Source organism: Apostichopus japonicus, chromosome 8 (assembly GCF_037975245.1).
Source record: "Apostichopus japonicus isolate 1M-3 chromosome 8, ASM3797524v1, whole genome shotgun sequence".
NCBI classification, from domain to species: Eukaryota; Metazoa; Echinodermata; class Holothuroidea; order Aspidochirotida; family Stichopodidae; genus Apostichopus; species Apostichopus japonicus.
The window spans coordinates 20577685-20598680 of NC_092568.1; the positions used below are offsets into that span (position 1 = coordinate 20577685).

The 20996-nt window shown below is 38.3% G+C and overlaps 2 protein-coding genes across 4 annotated transcripts; one reads left to right on the top strand and one right to left on the bottom strand.

Moving 5' to 3' along the window:
• On the top strand, positions 1-11899 carry LOC139971005 (uncharacterized). Of its 3 annotated transcripts, none has more exons than XM_071977127.1 (7): positions 1-169; positions 5816-6015; positions 6439-6535; positions 6748-6958; positions 8787-8995; positions 9679-9844; positions 10324-11899. In XM_071977127.1, the coding sequence occupies exons 1-5, from the start codon at positions 156-158 to the stop codon at positions 8802-8804; spliced, it is 540 nt and encodes a 179-aa protein (XP_071833228.1). In that variant the 5' UTR covers positions 1-155; the 3' UTR covers positions 8805-8995; positions 9679-9844; positions 10324-11899. The 3 variants fall into 3 exon arrangements, with proteins under 3 accessions (XP_071833228.1, XP_071833229.1, XP_071833227.1); XM_071977128.1 differs by lacking the exon at positions 1-169 and adding an exon at positions 669-2817; XM_071977126.1 differs by lacking the exon at positions 1-169 and having other exon boundaries at positions 1617-6015.
• A 135-nt stretch (positions 11900-12034) lies between these two features.
• Positions 12035-16340, bottom strand: LOC139971007 (solute carrier family 35 member G1-like). The gene has a single exon (XM_071977129.1). It carries the CDS (start codon positions 15808-15810, stop codon positions 14737-14739), a length of 1074 nt encoding a protein of 357 aa, XP_071833230.1. The 5' UTR covers positions 15811-16340; the 3' UTR covers positions 12035-14736.
• Between the last annotated feature and the right edge of the window lie 4656 nt (positions 16341-20996).

A 20996-nucleotide genomic window follows, 5' to 3' on the forward strand; every position in this document is an offset into this window, starting at 1 on the left:
ACCTTCGACGTTTAATACAGTTTGTAAATATAACGTAAAATAAACATTTCGAAATACGTGTATCCGTGACATCCAACTTAACACTGGCAATCATATGCGACTCAGACGAAAGCTGTGAAAGTACCGTCAGTATATACAACAACTTCTCGCTTATCATGCCGTTATTAAGGTAAGTAAAACTTAAATGAATCCAATAAAAGGAGACATATTTTCAGTAAAATGAAACTATAGAGCAATGTTAAACATGTTAACAAGTATATTGCAAATCTACACTCGTTTTCTTCCATAACACTTGCACTGCGAGTGAAAGAAAGAACCATATCTGGTGCAGTAATATTGAGGTAACGTTTAACTTAAATAATTGATTCGGCCATGGCAGCTCCATATAACAATTATGAATCAAGTAATCGTTTGACGCACTAGAGCATACCTCGTTATGCCCCATCCCATATCCTCACAAACACATCCCCGACTACGCTTTTATAACACTTCCGTAGACAAATGTGCGTCGGCAGCGCTTTCATCTTCTGCTGAGCCAACGTGAAAGAGGAATGTCAGTTTTCCTAATATGCGCTGTCCAAGACTATGGTAGCGCAGAAGGGACATTGCATTGAACAGTTACCGACTTTTCTAAACCACAAACAACGGTAAAATTGTCGAGTTGACGAGACGATAACGTCATAAAATTCACAAACTTGGTATTGAATGTTGTTAATTTATTAATTTTCTGTAATTTGCTGAGTCGCACACTGAGTTGCTACTATCTCAAAAATGACAGAAATCGGAAAATGTTGACGAGATAAAGTATCTCCTTCAAGTTTCTGCAAATTGGCAGGTTACCAACTTTAACAAAACTACAAATATCTGAAAAATGTTGAGATGGTAACGTGATTCTAGAAATTGCCGTTTTGACCGTACAACCGACGGATCTCATCAACGGATTAATTTTCTGTAATTTGAAGAGTGCCAAACTTTTTCAAAGAAAGTCGGGAAATTAAAAAGAAAATTACTCTTCAATGATTTGACGAATTGCACTATACTAATCTCGCGAACATAGCATTATATAATTGCGTTGAATTTTGGTTGCTCCATAGTGGAATTCAGTGTTGTTGCTTGTTCATTTTTTTAATAATATTTACGAGTTGTAATTGTGCAACACGACACTTTAACGGTGGTCATAAGGGGACATGTCTCACACATTATAGAATAACTCAACTTCTTGCCAAAACTCGTGGTTCTGTCGGGTACCGACGCTTTCTTGACATGTCTGTCAAAAAGCTTATACCTGTACCATTGGTTTAATTCTAGGTAGACTGGCCACTGTTTAGCCATGTAGTGCCCCCCCCCCCCCACACACACACACAGAAACACTCATTTATAGGGAGTTTCATCCGCCATTTCCGGTCACAATCTGTTTGTTAATTTGGTGTGGGCGCTAGGGCTGTTGCCACGGCAACTCAATTTTAAATTGGAATTAATGTAAACAACATAAAAACAGTACGACTCTTTCATACCGTTTTATATTTTCACAGCACAGCAGACTACCCCCAACCTCCGCATTAAATCTCATGTATAGGCTGGGTCATGTAATGTACGATTAGCCATGACCCATGATAATTGGTCATATAGGCCCAATAATCACGTGCAAATAAACAAAGGGTCAAGTTTTTAATGCTTTAGTATAGGTCAGGCCCATCTTTTAAGTGTTGCCGAGGCTGAAACTTCTAGAGTGTGGGACCTCCTTTATAGCTACTGGTTATCTGCTAACTTAGGTAGATCAAACATAGCTCCTGCGCCAGAATGCGATCTATTTTCGCGGTTATAAAACACTACCGTATTTTATTCTTAAATACGATCGTGCAAATGCCGAACCTGGCTTAAGAAATAGAAAAAAATTGACTTCTCGTTCAAAACGGTCTTTTAATGAGTCAACCATTCGGACAATTGAAAATACAAAAGATTACATTTTCTTAGCACAAAGTACGTCAGTACAAAACTGTAAACATGCAAAATAAAGCCTACATATAACGTTCGGACATTCGGTGAATTAAAGGCTGTTGACAAAAGGATCCAAACTAAATTAGAATAAATTACTTCCAAATATTTCTTGTGCAAATAGTGTGAGCTATATCACACTAAAATTTGATAAAGATCTAAGCCTTAATAGCACGATTCTGTAGAGCTGTTACTGTTGAGTACTTGAGGCAAATTAAATTTTCCTTGACGGGGGGGGGGGGGGGTAGTATAGCGATTACATGGGGGGAGTGCCTCTTCGACTTGCAAAATGTGTGCAAGCAAAAAGTCAAACAAAAGGTTTCATTCGACAATATTTCACACCTGCAACTTTCCATATTACACTACTTGTATAATATTTGGATCAGTATCAAATCTTTAGTTAATTCTAATTTATTCAGTTTCCGGAAACGGGGACCAAATATGCTACGTGTATCATCCCTTGCTCGTATAACTGATATGAATCCCACACGTTAGATAAGTCACATATTCCCTTTAGTGCAAACACACGCCCTCACATATTCAACATTGAAGGTTTCCCGCGTAAATATTAACATAAATAATCACTCTCCTACACAATGACCGGCTGGTCGAATCGTACGTACGTACAAGTATGATAAGTTGCTGTAATCATACACGTTTTACATGCACGTGTTTGATCTCGCAGCTTGCGAGGCATGGACTATACATTGTATATATGACAAACATTCCACGTCTAACATACATTAACCGGCCGTTATAGCTATAACAAATTGATCAGCATCAAACAGGGATTTGCGGTTACGAGATTTTTCGGAGTACAAGGTTTTTATATAATAAATGCAAAACTAGTGGCAGCGGTCTCAAAAAAACAAAACTGCCAAGGATTCGATATAATTTGTTGAAAATAAGGACCTTGCTCTGTATACTTATGTTGTTATACTATGTATAGCCTATAGGCTCAGATTTATTTACCAACCTAGTGTATGCTGTTGTATATACTGCACAGGCGGTAGGATGTTATAGCCTAGGCCTTGTCTGTTTTTTGTTGATTCCTCGAATTAAGTTATAACCTATACTGGAGTATAGCAGAAACTGAAATGATAACGTCCTCATTGTGTTCCTCTTTATGAAGTCGGACAAGGCCTAGACGTAGGAGGTCAATTTTATTTTTTCAAACATTAAAAGGCTAGGGCCTAGGTCTATTCTTCGAACGGTATAACAATAAAGGTAAATAATTGAGCTTAGGCCCAGGGGTTGCTACAATTTTCGTCCCACTCCCAGTTTCAAACTGCCCCAAGCTAGGATCACCCCCCCCCCCCTCCTATATCGTATTCTTAAACATTACCAAAAAAGGCACCAAAAGTGTTTTTTACCATATTCGATACTATCCTAGACTAGGGCCTAGAGGCTAGTTCACAATCCCAAAGAAGAGAATGCCCAGGGACACTGGGATATTAATTTAACAATAACAGTTTAGGAAAGACAAAATCCCCACACCTGTCTTGAATACTCAATATAGTTCCCTCTGAGACTAAGAGGATATTTTAGGCCAGTTGAGCACAACTGCCCGTAGCTTAAGTCTCGAATTTTCAACATTTCTTCTTTGCTATGGCTTATGTAAAACCAATATCGTATTGGAAAATAAGACGTAATGTACAATTTCAACTAAAGCACCACCCCTATCTCAAAATAGATAAGAGTAAAGTTCCTAAACAGATTCAAGAGCCCAGCAACTTAGACATTCCAGTCACAAATACTGCACTAAATTTTACTTCTAGCCCCACAGTATCACAAACAGGCCATGACAATGTTAGGCTTAGCACTAGGCCTTCTGAAAGCAAACACCTCTTCAACAATACATTAAACAATCCTGGAGTTACCCACAGGCCTAGTAGTAATTCTGAAAGTGAATTTGAAGAGCTTTCACAATGTTCTAGTAGCCAGTCAGATGTTGATGAAATGAGCCTCTCTGATCAGTTGGGGGAATGGGCTACATCAAACAACATATCACAAACAGCAGTATCTAGTTTGTTAAACATTTTAAAACCATACCACATAGATTTGCCAAAGGATCCAAGATCACTTCTAAAGCCCATTAAAGACATTTCTTTTGAAAACATAGCAGGGGGCAAGTACTATCACTTTGGCATTGCTAACTACATTAAATCAAAAATGCAGTTATCACAGCCATGTAAAGAATCTATCTCAATTAAAATTAACATTGATGGTCTACCCCTGTTTCGCAGTTCAAATATGCAGTTCTGGCCAATTTTGGGGATCACTGATCAAATTTTTGACAGTACACCATTTCCAATTGGAATATTTTCTGGAATGTCGAAACCATCTCCAGTTAATGAATTCTTAAAACCATTAATTGACGAGGTTACAAGTCTCGAAGAACATGGTATTGAGCATTGTGGGGCAAAATACCAATTTTCAATATCTGCTGTTATTTGTGATGCCCCGGCTCGTGCCTTAATAAAGCGTGTAAAAGGGCACTCCTCCTACAAAGGCTGTGATCGGTGCATACAAACTGGAACTTGGATGGGAAAAATGGTGTACAAAGAAAGTGCAGATAGTTTAAGAACTGACGAAAGTTTCCAACAAATGCTTGACGAAGATCACCACCTTGAACAATCTCCATTTTCATCTACTTCTATAGGATTAGTTTCCCAATTTCCATTAGATTATATGCATCTGGTGTGTCTGGGTGTTACTCGTAAACTGCTGGGTTTGTGGATGAAAGGTCCGCTCAAAACTAGAATGCCAACCAGAGTGATCAATGCAATTTCTGAGAAGATGATTTCACTTAGAGAGTTCATGCCAAGAGAGTTTTCAAGAAAACCTAGATCACTCCGAGAAGTTGATAGATGGAAGGCTACGGAGTTCCGTCAATTCTTAGTCTACACTGGTCCATTAGTCCTTTCTAGCCAAATACCAGTGAACCTTTACCACAACTTCATGCTGCTTTCCGTTGCAGTTCAAATTCTGTTGTCACCAAGGCTTTGTAACCAATCATCATTGATTGATTATTCTGAAGAATTATTAAAACTGTTTGTTGCACATTTCTCCAAATTGTATGGCAAGGAAATGGTAGTGTACAATGTACATTGTTTGCTTCATCTTGCTGATGATGCACGTAAATATGGTCCACTAGATAATGTTTCTGCATTTCCATTTGAAAGTTATTTGGGCACATTGAAGAAAATGGTGAAAAAGCCATCACTGCCACTGCGGCAAGTAGTTGGGCATCTGTTGAGAAAGGGGGAAATTCAGAAAAGCATGAAGAACAATGAGTGCACTATCCTCAAACAAGAACATTCAAATGGGCCAGTGCCAGAAGGACATTTAGCTATGTCACAGTATGCCTACTTTTATCACAAAGATTTGAATGTCCATATAACTCTTTGCACTGGGGACAATTGTGTTCAAATAGGGAATGATGTGTGCCTAGTGCAAAACTTTTTTGTTACCAATGATGATTTGTATGTGGTTTATCGATCATTCACTCACAAGGAAAATTATTTTAGCTATCCTTGTGAATCAAAGTGTATAGGAATTTTACAAGTTGACAGTATAAGTGAAAATCTACAGGTATCACATTCGAGGGAAATTTTCAAAAAATATGTACTTTTACCGCATAGAAATTGGTTCATTGCAATGCCTATCCTTCATTAAAGAGCAAGTTTATATTAAGGAGACTTGAGGCCAGTTACTGTTAGTTTAAGTTTAATGTTAAATACATTTTAACACTTCATTTACTTACATATATGATCATCACTTTAACATAAATTAGAAAAATTATATTACTCAATCTTAGCATGGACCCATTGTATCACATTGTGGAGTTTACGGACTCTAAGGAGATAGCCATCATCAATGAGAAATGGATGGTTTCTGAGGGTACTTGTTTGTGGCCCCCCTTCAAATCTTCAGCAAGTTTGGCAAAGGCTCTGAAGACTACCACAGAGCCCGAGACAAGTTGGAAGGCTTTTAAAATAAGAAAACTATATGCAACAAGTAAGTAAAAATTATGTTAAATATAATTGAAGGGTGTGTCTTCATACTCTCTATTTGCCCCCATTTCTAAGTACTGGTTTTAATACTTGTTGCTAATATGCTACACAGCCCAGCCCAGAAGTTTGAGATGAAATGTTGGAGAACAGTAATAAATTAATGCAGTAACTACCATTGAACGCACTGTTTCACCACGATGGGCTATGAACTCACAAGTGCTCTGTCCAGTGGTTACCTAATCTATAAGGACCCCCTCCCCCTCACCCTGTCTCATGCCCTTTGTTTATCCTTCTCATTTTGGCTGGGTTATCCAACTGTTTCCTGATATTTTTCAATTTACCAAGGAATAAAATAAAAATGTAACTTCACAAATTCAAAGTAAAGGTATTCAAATACATGGGGCATATTTTATATTATTCCATACAGATTCATATGACAAGGCAGTTTCCAAACTAAGGCAGGCTGAAGATGAGTCAGACCTGCAGACAGGAGATGAGGAAGTAACCATAGGAAGAAAACAAAAGTAAGTCCCAACACAGCAAAAAGACTGATAGAGTCACACATGTATACAAAGCAGTGAAGCACCAAAGTATAATTATCACCAAGTTTCTCTTTTCAACTGGGGTGGGAGGGTGATTTGTTAGCGTAAAAGTGGTCAAAGTAAGATAGATTTTAGGTTATCATTATTGTATTATGGTAATTTAATTTTTATTTTATTTTTTTATTTTATTGCAGACCTAATCAATGTTATATGGTTGAAAGCTCGAGTGATGAGGAGTTTCCTGCCTCACCAAAGCGACCCAGACCACCATCATTTCCATCAACTTCAACACCTGTAACTCCGCTTGCTCTATCTCCTGCCCACCGCGCTCTCCAACTTGAACCCCACCTTGCTTCCTCAACCAAACTTTGGACAATAGTGCAGCCTCTTCTTTCCATTGCCCTGGTAATTTTCTTTTAACTCTTTTCAATTATTTGCAAGCATTGTACATTAGCTCTATTGATTTACAGAATTTTCAGCTTCATTAAATTAAAGCAATTGACACATGTTTCAATTGTTTCAATTAAAACCAGAATGCAAAATGCATTGAGGTTTCGATGACTTCAATGCACTAGACTTCTGCTTGTTAGTATATAACCAGAACTAGCTGTTACAATAACACTATGGCATGCTAACACAGGTCAGTCTGTACGTGGTTATACACACCTCCATCAAAAACAGTAGGGTTCTTGTACTCAATGTTATGAATCCGCACACCAAGTATTACAAACCAAACCAAATCGCTAATAACTTTGCACATTAAGGTTGCAGAGGAGTCCACTTATGGACAATTTAGATTGGAATATGCCCACGAAACTTGAAAGAATCAACTTGAAAGAAGCTAACACAGGTCACTGGAGGTCAACCTGAGGTCAAAGGTCACCCAAATGCAGGTCGACTATTGTATTACAATAGCGTAACTCCCAACCTTGATGGACATTTGGTTCTCAAGTTATTGCAAAAATACTAGTTTTTGACCCCTGATTGACCTTTGTTGACATTGGATCACATGACTGTTATGTTTTGAAACAATCCCTTACCCCATTCACAACTAGTCCCAAAATATCAACCTTGTTGGAACCTGTCAATGGTAGTTTCACAAGTTGAGAAAAACTAGGCCAACATTACAGCCAACTCCATGAAGTGAAAACAAATCTCAAGTTCACAGGTGCTTGACCTAGTTTCTCCTTGGCAGCTGGCCAAGAAATGTTTTGAAATTCGTGGTACCTGTGCAACTTACATCCAACCAGAACTACCAATGATCTACAAATATTTTCTAGAGAAGGCATGCTTCGCCATTCAAATGCACTATTCCATCAAAATCACATCAACTTTTTAGCAAAATATCCATACGGATGAGTGACAAGTGTTGCAGTAGCTCTAGCACTTTTATATATCTATGGTCTGCAAGCAAGCCTTGGAAGACACTGTTTTACACACACACACACATGTATGTAGCTATGTACATAGTAATTCAGGACTTCTAGCGACACACTTAAGTCAATGGGGATATTGTCGCGAGTTCGGATTCAAATCTACGGATGCCCGTAAGATCATTTTCAATTGTCAATAGGCTCTCCTATTCTTATGAGGCGAATCGCCCATGTCATCTACTTATAGGCTGGACGATGGGAGATACCTATATTATGAAAAGGTTTTTACAAGTTGACCCCTGGTGACCCTAAATGACCTTCGACATCCACCAAAAACGATAGGCTTTTTGTACTTAATGTGGTCAACCTAGATACCAAATATGAAATCAATCCAAGCTTTGCTTCTTGAGATATCATGTTTACAAGCTTCTCACTATTTGACCCCTGGTGACCTTAAATGACCTCTGACCTACACCAAAAACAATAGGCTTCTTGTACTCAATAAGGTACTCCTATGTACCAAATATGAGAACTGTCCAAGCTTCCCTTCTTGAGATATCGTGTTTACAAGCTGGGCGTCACAAACGCACACACACACGCATGATTGCAAATGTTACGATTATCATCGAAACCAAAAATGCTAAGGTATGAAGACAAAGTAATATTTGTTACTATTTAATATTATTTATTTATATTCTTGTGAATTGTTATTTATTATTAAATTGATGCTAAATATGCAACAACAAAAAATGAAAGACCTAATGTACAGTATAATTTTTAAGGGAACACAGTTTTACTATGACACATGGAGTTTATAGGAATGTAACTAAGTTTATTTTGTTGTTGTCAACTTTTATTAGATTTTGAAAAAAGGGTAATCTCGATGCTGACGGAGATTAAGGCGGAGGTTCAGCACAACAAGTTGCTGCTAAAAACACTGACTGAGGCAAACGTCCTACCAGAGAGTGAAGAAGACGATTGGCTAAATGAATTTCCTCTAAAGTCCCTTGAAGGTATAACTTCTTTGGAGGAAAAACTTAAAAATGACACAGGATCAAGGAAAAAACTGGTAAGAAATGTTTTTTGTGTGTTTTTGATTGCACGTTTTTAAAGAAACCAGTAGTGTAAGCGTTCTATGATTGAGTTTTTGACTAATTTTAACTTGCTGTAATTTCGTGCTCCATCAATTTGTAATATAAAGTTAATGAAAACCTTTTCACAGCCATATTAAATAGACATATGATGCTATGTGGTCTATAAGTCTCATATTTCAACCCAAGTTATAAGTGTAGATGGCACAGTTTAAAATTTGCTCTATGAGCCTTATAATTGCATATTGCTTTAAAAATTGCACTACTTTTTTTTCAACTGGGAGTGGTAGGAGTCTTACAGTTTTAAACAATCTTGCCAAACTCTTAGATACTTATGCACCCAGTGACCCCACTCCTGTCATACGTGGTATGTCATAAGTCATACCTCTATCTGAGATATATTTGCATTATTTTTTTGAAAAAATTGTATCTCTGTTAACTACATACATTTTGAAATATATTACTTTTTAATTATACTTCTTGTAGTAATGTTTACCAAATACATATTTTTAGAAAATAAATTAATTACAACTAATGTAATACTAATAGTAGTGTGGTGGTAAATAACAAGTAAACAATTCATAACTTATTACAACTGGATAACATAAACTTTGTTCCTTAATAAATTTCATTTTTTTTTCGCAATCACCTCCTTATATAGGTCCAGAAGCTGTCTATGATAGGTGGGACCAACTTGGATAGTAGTGTGAGAAGGATTTTATCATTCCTAATGAGCAGTGCCTTGGCCACAAAATTCAACTGGTTAGGCAGGGGGAGTGCCGAAAAGAAAGCCTTTTCTACCCTTCTTCTGAAAGATTTGATTTTTAGTAAGTATACAAATGCCTATAATAAAAAAAATAAAATCGTCCCAGTTGTTCAAATGGTATATATACTGTGACAAACTAACAGTGCTTCAATGATGCATCATGTTACATGTAGAAAAGCTTCACACTGAACTACACACAAACATTATGCATTGTATACATCTTTCCCAAAAGGCCAAGGCCCATATTTTAACCATCAAGCAACTTTGTGTAGATTTAATGGTTTTGTCAGACTGCAATGTGTGACTGTAATTCATATAAGATAATGTACTCATCTTTGCAAAGCGCTGAGCAGAGCAGTAAAATTGGACCAAGTTGATAAGTATCATCAATGCCCTCCAATCATTTGGGATGAGACTTGCCTGAAATAAACAACATAATATCAATTAAGCCATGCGGTCAGTCATTAGATTACATTTTCTCTTGGTTTATTCATGTGATTATACTTATAATTGCTCTTCGTTTTTTCCTATTGTCCCTAGGGGCCATCTCAAGAAACCCTTTGACAAAAACAGCAACCCAGTCACAGGTGGAAGCAGTCATTAAATTATGGCCAAAACATGCTGCAGACCGGACTGGTGCCCGCAAGGACAGGCAGGCACAACAGCCAGATTGTCAGCTTGATTAAAGTCAAATACTTTAAATTCAACATAAGCCTAGATCATCTTTCCATTATCAATATCAAGACTGCTTTCCCATTGTTTAACTTTAGTGTGACACTTTTGAACTGTCATTAAACTGTTCCTTTCACTTAACATGCCTTGTAAATATTAATGGCTATATTATAGTCTTCTAACACATTTTGAAGACTATAGCAGTAAAAGTAATCAGTAAAAAAATCTTGCAGGGTCTACATCCTTGCATCAAATGCAATTCCATTCTCCTAGTGAAAGATATTTTATTACAATTCAAAGTAGTCCTTAGCCTCATATCAGCCCAAAGTGCCTGCATGACATATAAACTACATGCTGGAGCCTGGTGGTATTCTGTTTGCTTCCTGGTTCCTCCAGTGCCTTTCCCAGAGGATGGTGCTACTTTTTTTCTTACAAATTAAGAGTGCTTAAATACAAAATGGTGAGTTATTATATAAGATTGGTAGTGACCAGAAGCCATTCTGGCAATTTTCTTATCCCACCATACTTTTGGTGACTATTATCAAGTTACCACCCCCAGTTTAAAAGTAGTCTGCATAGGCCCCAAATTATAGCACTTTATAATTGCTAGACATTTTCAAAAAGTATTTTCCTGGAGGTCGTTATTCTCCAAATTGTTCTCGGACATTTTCTTAATGAACACCCAAGACGAAAGAATTTCTCAGTGGGGTAAATTTCTTCGAAGGCGGTAATAAAAACAATTTAAGAATTATGACCAAAGGTGACCATATTTAAATTTCTGGCATAATTCGCGGAAATACTGCATACCTTTAAAATTAGCACTGCTACATGCTGGTCGATACGCAGACCGACTTTACAACAACAAAAAATTCTTACAAAGGAAATCCCGGCCTGAACTTTAATCTAAGTTAGAGGGTGTTGGGATTCAGGCATTAGCCAAATATGCTACAAATAAAAATAGTATATACAAATATTGTACTGCAACTATATACCAACTGCTATTGAAAACATCGGTTGATACTTGATAGGTCCACGGCATATGCCCTTCCCGTACCGACTGTAGTGTTATCCAGGGCATGATCAATTCGGTATCTTATTTCTACTCTGCAGTAATTGACTAAGCAACTGAGAACGAGTAACATGATAATTAAACAACTGATGGGATAAATATGTACTTACCTATCAACTCTATCGATACTGCTCATTCCGTGTTTTTGGTAGCACGATATCTGTATTATTGCGTTTATTCTCGTATTAATTGGAAAAAAAATTATTAGGCTGGAATGGCGATCCGTAACAAGTGTTATGAGGCGGTTTACTGCTACGAGTGTGACGACGCCTTGTGAGCTCGGTATAACTGGTATCTCGATTTCTCGCCCTTGCTCAAGTAAATGAGTCAAATATTCCGTTGATTATAAGATTACCTCTCTCGTCTCTAAATTAAAGTCCAATTAGCGTTGTTAAGTTACTTCAAGATACTGATAAGAAACCATGTTTACTTAAATAGCCGGTACGTCCGCAAACAACGATCACTAGCTAAGAGCGATTGTTTCGACTAACTTTTCCCTACTGACATGCCTCTGAAATAACAACTCTTGGGCTCACTCATGTTCGGGCATCTGGTCACTCATTGGTTCAATGTTACCTAATTCATCAAATCTGTCATTGAAAGGACCAACCAAGAGTGAGAAAGAAACGTCACGTGCTGTTTATCTTTTTATTGTTTTTTTTCTGAATTGACTAGACGTCTGAAATAGCGGGTCAAGCAATTTCTTATGTTTTTCTTTTTAAGGGATTGTGGGAACCAAGGGAATGTCAAAAGTGCAACGAGGTTAATGACCTTACATCTTGTAGATAGACAGAATGTGGTATATGCACAAAGGCACCGACATTTCCAATCTACGTGTGTCTAGTAACGACTCCAGAACTGATGTAAAAATATTTATATTTCGAAATTTCAGTTGTATTACAGACTAGGCAATCACTACTTGTTTTGGATTGCTGTTATGGGAAAATGCTCGTGGCTTTCAATATTTATTTTTTACATTGTTTTATTTTGTTGGTAATTTTCCTTTTTGTACTTCTCGAGTGTTTTCGGGATTTTCCCTACCTCTAGTGTAGTGAATGCGAGAAGGCATATTTTGATGGGAGATTAGTACCGTGACCTAGCGGTGTCAAACCTATTCTACTTGTAAAATGCGATACCAATAGGACTGCATGGACTATTTTCTTTACATTTGTGTAATGAACCGTAGGCGGTTGCAGTGATATTACGGTAAATCGTTACCGCCATAAGGGCGACAGAAATTTTTTGTTTCTTTCTTTCGATTGCGACAGCTTTTCTCCATAAAACCCACCTGGTCAGAGTGTATTTAGGTTAAGAAACGTTGGAATCTAATTCGGAAGTTTGTTTTCTGAAATTCATGAGGAAACTATGAATGGGACTTTAACATATGGCATTTCATCGGCGGTGGGGTGTAACTCGTACGACAATGTACATGTAGAGCGCTCCTTTTTACCACAACGGTTTATGTTGACAAGTTTGGAACAACAGTCAACAACTTCCATTGCCTTTTAATAAACATGCAGCTGTAGTAACATATAGTCTGTGCTATGTAGCGCATTTTACCTCTATTAACTTTATAGTAGACTTTTCTTGTGACTTTATCATATTATTGTAATCAAATATAAAAGGGCCGTTTTCTTTTAAAACGAAATATTTCAATCAACTCATGTTTTTCATTTTTCGATTTAAAACAAACTTACCATACATTGTTAGTAAACTATAAACCAAGCCAGAGTCAATCCGACGTTAAAATGATGTGTTACAAAGACGTCCACTTAACGTCGTTTGGTATATCGAAGAGACGGCCAAACGTCGGACCAACGAATAATGGACGGTTTCATCGACGTCAAATCAACGTCGACATTAAATGTTGGAAAAACGTCCAATGAACGTCGTTTGAACGGTATACCGAAGAGTCGGCCAAACGTCGGACCAACGAATATTGGACGGTTTCATCGACGTCGATTCGATGTCGACATTAAATGTTGGAAAGACGTCAAATGAACGTCGTTTGAAAGGTATACCAAAGAGTCGGCCAAAGGTCGGACCAACGAATTGTGGACGGTTTCATCGACGTCGATTCGACGTCGACATTAAATGTTGGAAAGACGTGAAATGAACGTCGTTTGAACGGTATAACGTAGAGTCGGCCAAACGTCGGACCGACGATTATTGGACGGTTTTATCGACGTCGTTTCGACGTCGACATTGAATGTTGGGAAGACGTCCAGTTAACGTCGTTTCAACGTATACCGAAGAGTCGACCAAACGTCGGACCTACGATTATTGGACGGTTTCATCGACGTCGAATCGACGTCGACATTAATTGTTGGAAAAACGTCCAATGTACGTCGTTTTAACTGTATACCGAAGAGTCGGCCAAACGTCGGACCAACGATTAATGGACGGTTTCATCGACGTCAAATCAACGTCGACATTAAATGTTGGCAAAACTTCCAATGAACGTCGTTTGAACGGTATACCGAAGAGTCGGCCAAACGTCGGACCAACGAATATTGGACGGTTTCATCGACGTCGATTCGACGTCGACATTAAATGTTGGAAAGACGTCAAATGAACGTCGTTTGAAAGGTATACCAAAGAGTCGGCAAAAGGTCGGACCAACGAATTTTGGACGGTTTCATCGACGTCGATTCGACGTCGACATTAAATGTTGGAAAGACGTGCAGTGAACGTCGTTTGAACGGTATAACGTAGAGTCGGCCAAACGTCGGACCGACGATTATTGGACGGTTTTATCGACGTCGTTTCGACGTCGACATTGAATGTTGGGAAGACGTCCAGTTAACGTCGTTTCAACGTATACCGAAGAGTCGGCCAAACGTCGGATCAACGAATATTGGACGGTTTCATCGACGTCGAATTGACGTCGACATTAATTGTTGGAAAGACGTCCAATGAACGTCGTTTGAACGGTATACCGAAGAGTCGGCCAAACGTCGGACCAACGAATATTGGACGTCTGAATCGACGTCGAATCGACGTTGCCCCACTTTGCAAACGGAAACGTGGGAGACGTCGGTCCGACCATTTCACGCGACCCAAACCCAACGTCGATCCGACGTCAAAATGTTTACTGGGATATAGACTACTTATGGAAGTTCTAAAAAGGAAAACTCGGAATTTAATGAAAAGAGCAAATACTACTGACATTAAAGGATGTTGGTATAACATAAACTGTGTAAAAGATTACTTTACAACTCGTCTACTTGCCGTGAAGACAATCCGATACACGACAGTAGAATACAAAAAGACCCTATCGCTGAAAACCAGTGCGGGATTATCTTAATAATCAATATCTGCAGGACAAACGTGAAAACTATTTCTGAAGTCAAAATGATTATAACCACGACAGCTCGTTCCATTTTGATTGCCAAGAACAAAGTTATCTGGCTAAAACATGAGAAAACCCCAGGTGTCAATGATACCGCCCAATAATATGATGGAGTGGGTGCACGCCATAGTTTCATTACAGTACAAATTGTAGCATTGATTAAAATCGTTAGTAAAGAATTAAAAAATAATATACACAGAATATGTATACCCATATCTTGGAGCTTTCTACCGGCTGTGATGGCAAATCCAAAGCAGCAAGCCGCTCCTATTGCAAACAATACGCCGATTAAATCTATCCCGTCGTTTTGACTCGATTCTGGAAAGATGAATGAAGGCCGTGCGATTAATACAACTCCTGCGATGCACAATATGCCAAAGATAATATCGAGTAACCGTAGCGACTGCTTCAATAGTATCCAACCAAAAATACCACCAAAAATGGGCATACAATTTAAAATGGCGACTGCGTCCCCAACGGGTATTTTACTGATTGATAATGTGATCAACGTTACACCAGTAGCGTAAACTCCAGCAGAGACTACAAGATAAAAATACTGCTTTTTGCTGTACAGTACTTTAACTCTTGTGGCAATTATGCAAATCAAAGAAATTATCATGGTGACGTTTGGATATATAGCTAAAAGAAGATGTGGATTAACTCGTTGTGTTGAAAGTTCGATCGATACATCCGCACAGGAATACAAAACGGACGACAATAGTGCCACCAAAATTCCTCGAGATGGAATGAATATTTTCAACAAGGATGAATGTCCTTTATTTTGAGCAGAAATGTCTTCGTTACCAGGGAGCTCCTTATCATCAGCAATGTCGTCATCGTCTTCGATGGGTCGGCTGGGACCTTCAGCTGTGTTCGTTCCATCTTCCACAATTGGTGTAGGAGCCAGCTCCAATTCTACAGCTGGATTATCCATGATTCTTAATATCTATTGGCTGTCCGTTTGTCATCAAACGAAAACGCTATATATTGTTAGTAAACAGTAATGCATCTGACCACGTACGAGAGATGATGTTCACAGTATGTAGTTTACATGCAAGTTAGGTATACTATTCATATATGCACTGGATACGTTTTGATATGTAGCCCTACTGTGGAAATTCCATGCCATCATAAAAACTTGCTGTTGCCACACATAATTGTGTTGCCGTGTATAGTAATACCAAAGTGTGTACACAAATTGTGCCGGTACGCGCCGAGTCGGCGGTTCAGTGATTTCAATCACCATCCGGCATGCATGTGTATAGCCTTCACTCAACTGGCAAGGCGCCCAATCCTACGTAAAGACAAAATCCATCGACCAAAATATAAGATCACGCCCTTTGACCTTCCTACATGGAACAGCTGTGTCATTATTCCTCATGGTAGTGGTAACGCTTCTAAAATATAAGTCTTTTTATGATGTTATTGCTGCCAGTTGGATACCTGGTCAGATGTGGGTCGGTGTAATTTGTTTACTAATAATAATAATATGTGCGATAGTTGTACAACGACACTCGACATCATGTCATCAATGTTGCAAGAAGTTTTACAAAATTGTGATGAAATATATTTAGTTTATGTAGCTTTACTGTATAGAAGAGTTAAAACAGAAGAGAAAAAGATGGTATTGTGGGTACATACTATCTTGCAAAAAGGACAGATCTCGGCTAATACCACAAACTGGTAGAAGACATTTCGTTTGGATGGAGGGCGGAATGTGTCAGGGACCGTTTAGTCCATCCATAATGAAGGCCGTATCTTTCGATATGATCCTTCAAAATTGACTTTTGATAATGAAAGCCTTCAACTTAAATGTATAGGTGTATGCACATATATTGGTATGTCGTTGAAATTTCCATTTCAAAATCTAATACGTTAGCTCAGCGCTTGTATTCAGCCTGTTTGCAATTTCTTTACAGACATTTCTTGCTCGGAGCCCCTGTATAATCTGCTGCGTACATATATCCTTGGGTAATCCTAAATAAACAGGATTATATTTTCTCAGAAGCAAGACTGGCAGTTGCTTATAGCTTACACGTGATTAGAAATATATTAACTTTTTAGCCTGCTAATCATGATGTGATCTTACGGAGGGTAATGATTGGTCACACGAAAGAAGTCGCTCGGCGACAAGAGTTTATTTTTTATTAACTCAATTGACCTCGCCACGTCGCGCCTAGTGTGCAAGTAATAACATTATCCCAACTTTTCTGTTTTCACGACGCGTCGCGTCTATGGCAAGCCACATGTGCGTTAATTCGATAAACCCAGTTTTTTGCCGTTAAACTCTGTTTTTCGATCGATAAACCGAGTTTATCGACTGGATAACCGTGTTTATCGATAAAAAAAATAGAGTTTACGGCCATAAACTCGGTTTATCGAATTATTGCACATATGGCTTGCCATACGCGTCTCGTCATGCCAAGTGTGAAAGGGCCTTTACACGGTACTTTTGGTTGTACCATATGTACCCGCTTAAATTTCTTTTATGATTTTTCAAATTGATATCAAACGCAATATAATAAAGGTCTATTAAAAATATGATAAAAATACCAAAAATTCTACTAAAACTTCCTGGCAGTAAATTGATTAGTATATAATAACGTTTGTGAAAAGCTTGTTCACTGCATAAACTGCGTATTACCTTTTTGCCCAGACTAAATGTATTCCACTTGTGTTACCAAATGGCGAATTCAATGTCTGAGCACGTACTTGATAATACTATATAAAAAAAAAGTAGGCCAAAACGCTACGATAGGAAACTTCAGCGAAACTTTGGTAGCAAACAATGCTCATTTATTGTCGAAATAGAAAATTGTGCATACACAAGATGATTCCAACTAATTATCAGTGAATCAATTTAGTGATTTAAACAAAGAGTGTCTGGTGAAAAAAAAAGCATGCATCAAGTACAGCTACAAGGTGGTCTGCTGATGCAGTTAAATATCAGTAATGATGTCAGTGGCGTAGGAAGGTACTTTTGAGTGGGGGGCTGAAGACTGATGGCCGGCCTGGGGGAGGGGTCTAAGGGGAGGGGGTGCCCCCTCCCCTTTGGATTTTTTTTGCATTTCCAGGTGGCCTCAGATGCAATTTGGTGCAATATAGCACACTTCAACCCACCCACTCCATTTTGTATATAATTTTGCATTTTCACCTGGCCTTAGATGCAATTTGGTGCTCCAAATGAGATTTTTTTCTCATTTGGAAATGAAAAAGGGGTTTTCTGACTTGCGAAGCGGGGGGGGGGGGCGGAATGATACTTCCGCCCCTCCATATTTTTCACTGGGGGGCTGGCGCCCCCAGCCCCCCGGTTCCTACGCCCTTGAATGATGTATCAAGACAAACTGAGTGAGCAAACTGTATAGGCTGAGCTGGATGCTTGATCATTCACTTTGTTTACTAAGTTCGTGTGTTTGGGCCTGTGGTCAGTTCTACGAGACTTTGAGATGCGTAATTTCACGAGCTAAACTGTATATTTCCATATACTCCAAGGCTCACTCAGGGACGTAGCTAAGGCCTGATGATTGGGGGGGTGTAGTGTCTGAAATTCCAACTGGATGGTTTTGGAGCAAGAAAATTCCGACTGCTGCCTTGTACCCATCCCCCCACCCCACCCCACCCCCCCCCGTACTACTCGTCAACATTAACATGTCGAACGCGCGCGTAGCGCGCGTAGCGCGCGGAAATTTTTTTCGATACATTTGTACACAGGCCCTCACTTCACAAACATATTAATCACTCTGGCTAAGCAAGTTAGCAACTGAGTAAAGTTATCTGCTTCTAGGCTACATAGACTACTAACTACAAAAGCTATGTTAATGTAACAAAGGGGAAATTGTTTTGCAACAAATTATATTCGACGACATAGTGAATTACCAAAAAATACAGTGCTTTTTACTAGCACGCTTAATATTGTTTTCTTGGGGAGGGGGGGGGGCTATTTATCACTCACATGAAAAACTTTCAATTGTGCACTTCATACCAACTGAGCATTCAGAATGAAGTGAACAATTAAACATTTTGCAGAAAAATGTTGAGTTGACGAGATATGATAAGTTGTCAATTAAACATTTTGCAGAAAAATGTCCAATTGACGAGATAGGCTATAATAAGTAATTGTCAATTAAACATTTTCAGAAATTTTTCAATTGCTCAGTTAAAGCAACTGAGCAATCCAACATTTTTCTGATTTTGATAAGATTTTATCTTGTTATCTAAACAATTTACTGAAAAATGTCAACTTATGGGGCAAAGTTTTTCTTATTGATGGCACTTTTAAGCTTCCGTAGATTAACATTGCGCGTTTTAATCGTATACCATACAATGTATATCCTGAACTTACTTGAAGCTAGCGCACAGGGTCAACCCAGCCAATAGCAAAATTAATACATGAATTAACCGAATTGAAGCTGGCAAACTTTGTACAGTAGTTCTATTAGAATTTTTTTTTTTTTTAGAGTATTCAAAATCATACGAAGTTTTGTATGGTGGAGTATAAGGATCGCGAGATACAATTTCTCAATGTGACAAGGAAAACGTGGTAAATATCACTGATCAAAGGTCAATTTTGACCAAAAATTTTAGGTCAATCAAAAATTACAAGAATATGTGAAAATGAGAGTGCGACAGTCGGAAAATTAGAGTGCGACAGTTGGAAAATTTAGAGTGCGACAGTCGGAAATTCCGACTGTGGCACTGAAATTTTCCAACTATCGTCAGTTTTACCAAGATTGGGGGGGTGAGACACCCCCACACCCCCCCTCTAGCGACGTCCCTGGGCTCACTCGATCATCTAAGCCAGGGGTTCCCTAACTGGGGTGCATGAACGCCCAGGTGGTGCGTGAGTCCATCCCAGGGGGTTCGTGAGACGTTTCTGAAAGTCAAAACTAGTACAGACTTTTGGTTCTAACTAAAATCTGATATATCATATAATTTAGTAATGTACAAAAGTCGTACCTATATCGACAATCTCTTTTCGTGTTCCATACGCATATGTTGCCATAGTATACCGTACCGTGCATGTGATTGAAAAACGGGAGCATCCGTCTTATCGTGTGTGATGGGTGATCGATGCGTGATATTATTCGTGATCTGATCTTTAAGTTTCCAAATAAATATTTGTTCATCTCTTGTTCTTTTTATTACAATATTCATCATAGGGAAAGTTATACCAGACCTTTTGGAAAAATAAACCAAGTCAGAAACATGAACACACAAACCAAATGAACATCACCAAACTGATACACCTTCAGCCCTGGTTTCCATACATTGGGATTGTATAGGTTGTTTGACATATGAAAGGAGAAGGCCCTTGCTGTTCCAGAACGGAGTATACAAGCCACTCGAAGAATCCATGTACTGCATACATCAAACATTTTATTAATCCATGATATTGTGTCTCATTTACATTGTAAGGAAACAACTATAACAAAGGGTCTTTTTTTTTTCTTGACTTTTCTTGCCAAATCAATTAATGAATGATCTTTCACGATTTATGAAAGAAACACGGCTTATTCATTGGCTGGCAAAATGTCTTCAAGGATGGTCCAGACATGTTAAGTTGAATAAGGGGTTATCGGAGATATCGGAAATAAAAGTTGTTGTGCCTCGGGAGGGGGGGGGGTAGGGGTGTCCATTATTTCCTATATTATTTACTATATATACTGATAAAATTAAGTCAAAATCACAGATTTCTGATACAAAATGTGCCAATGTTACTGCTGTATCATGCACAATTTCTAAGAGCTTTGTTGAAACTGACCAATTAAATTATCAGTGTACTGTAAATGACATAGTTCCAACATGTGACAGCAAGAATTTATTGCTTAACCCCCCCCCCCCTTCCCCCCCCAAAAAAAAATCAAAGGAAATATGTTTTGAGAATAAAAAACATAAAACATGATGGTCTCGTTAGACTCGTTCTATCAAAATCGCAACGTATTATTATGGGATCTGAGGTGGCTAGAAACCTCCAAAACTGAGTACTACATCGGAGTATATATATCGATGACAGTTTGACCTTTTCTTGTCATGTTTCAAAGGTATTATATTGCAAACAAAAAAGAAGAAGGGAAAAAAAGAAAGACAGAATAATGAAGTTCTTAAATACACATCAGTTAC

Excerpts from the sequence above, each read along its gene's own strand:
- LOC139971005 (XM_071977126.1), top strand. The coding sequence starts at position 3,604 with ATGGCTTATGTAAAACCAATATCGTATTGGAAAATAAGACGTAATGTA.
- LOC139971007 (XM_071977129.1), bottom strand. The coding sequence starts at position 15,810 with ATGGATAATCCAGCTGTAGAATTGGAGCTGGCTCCTACACCAATTGTG.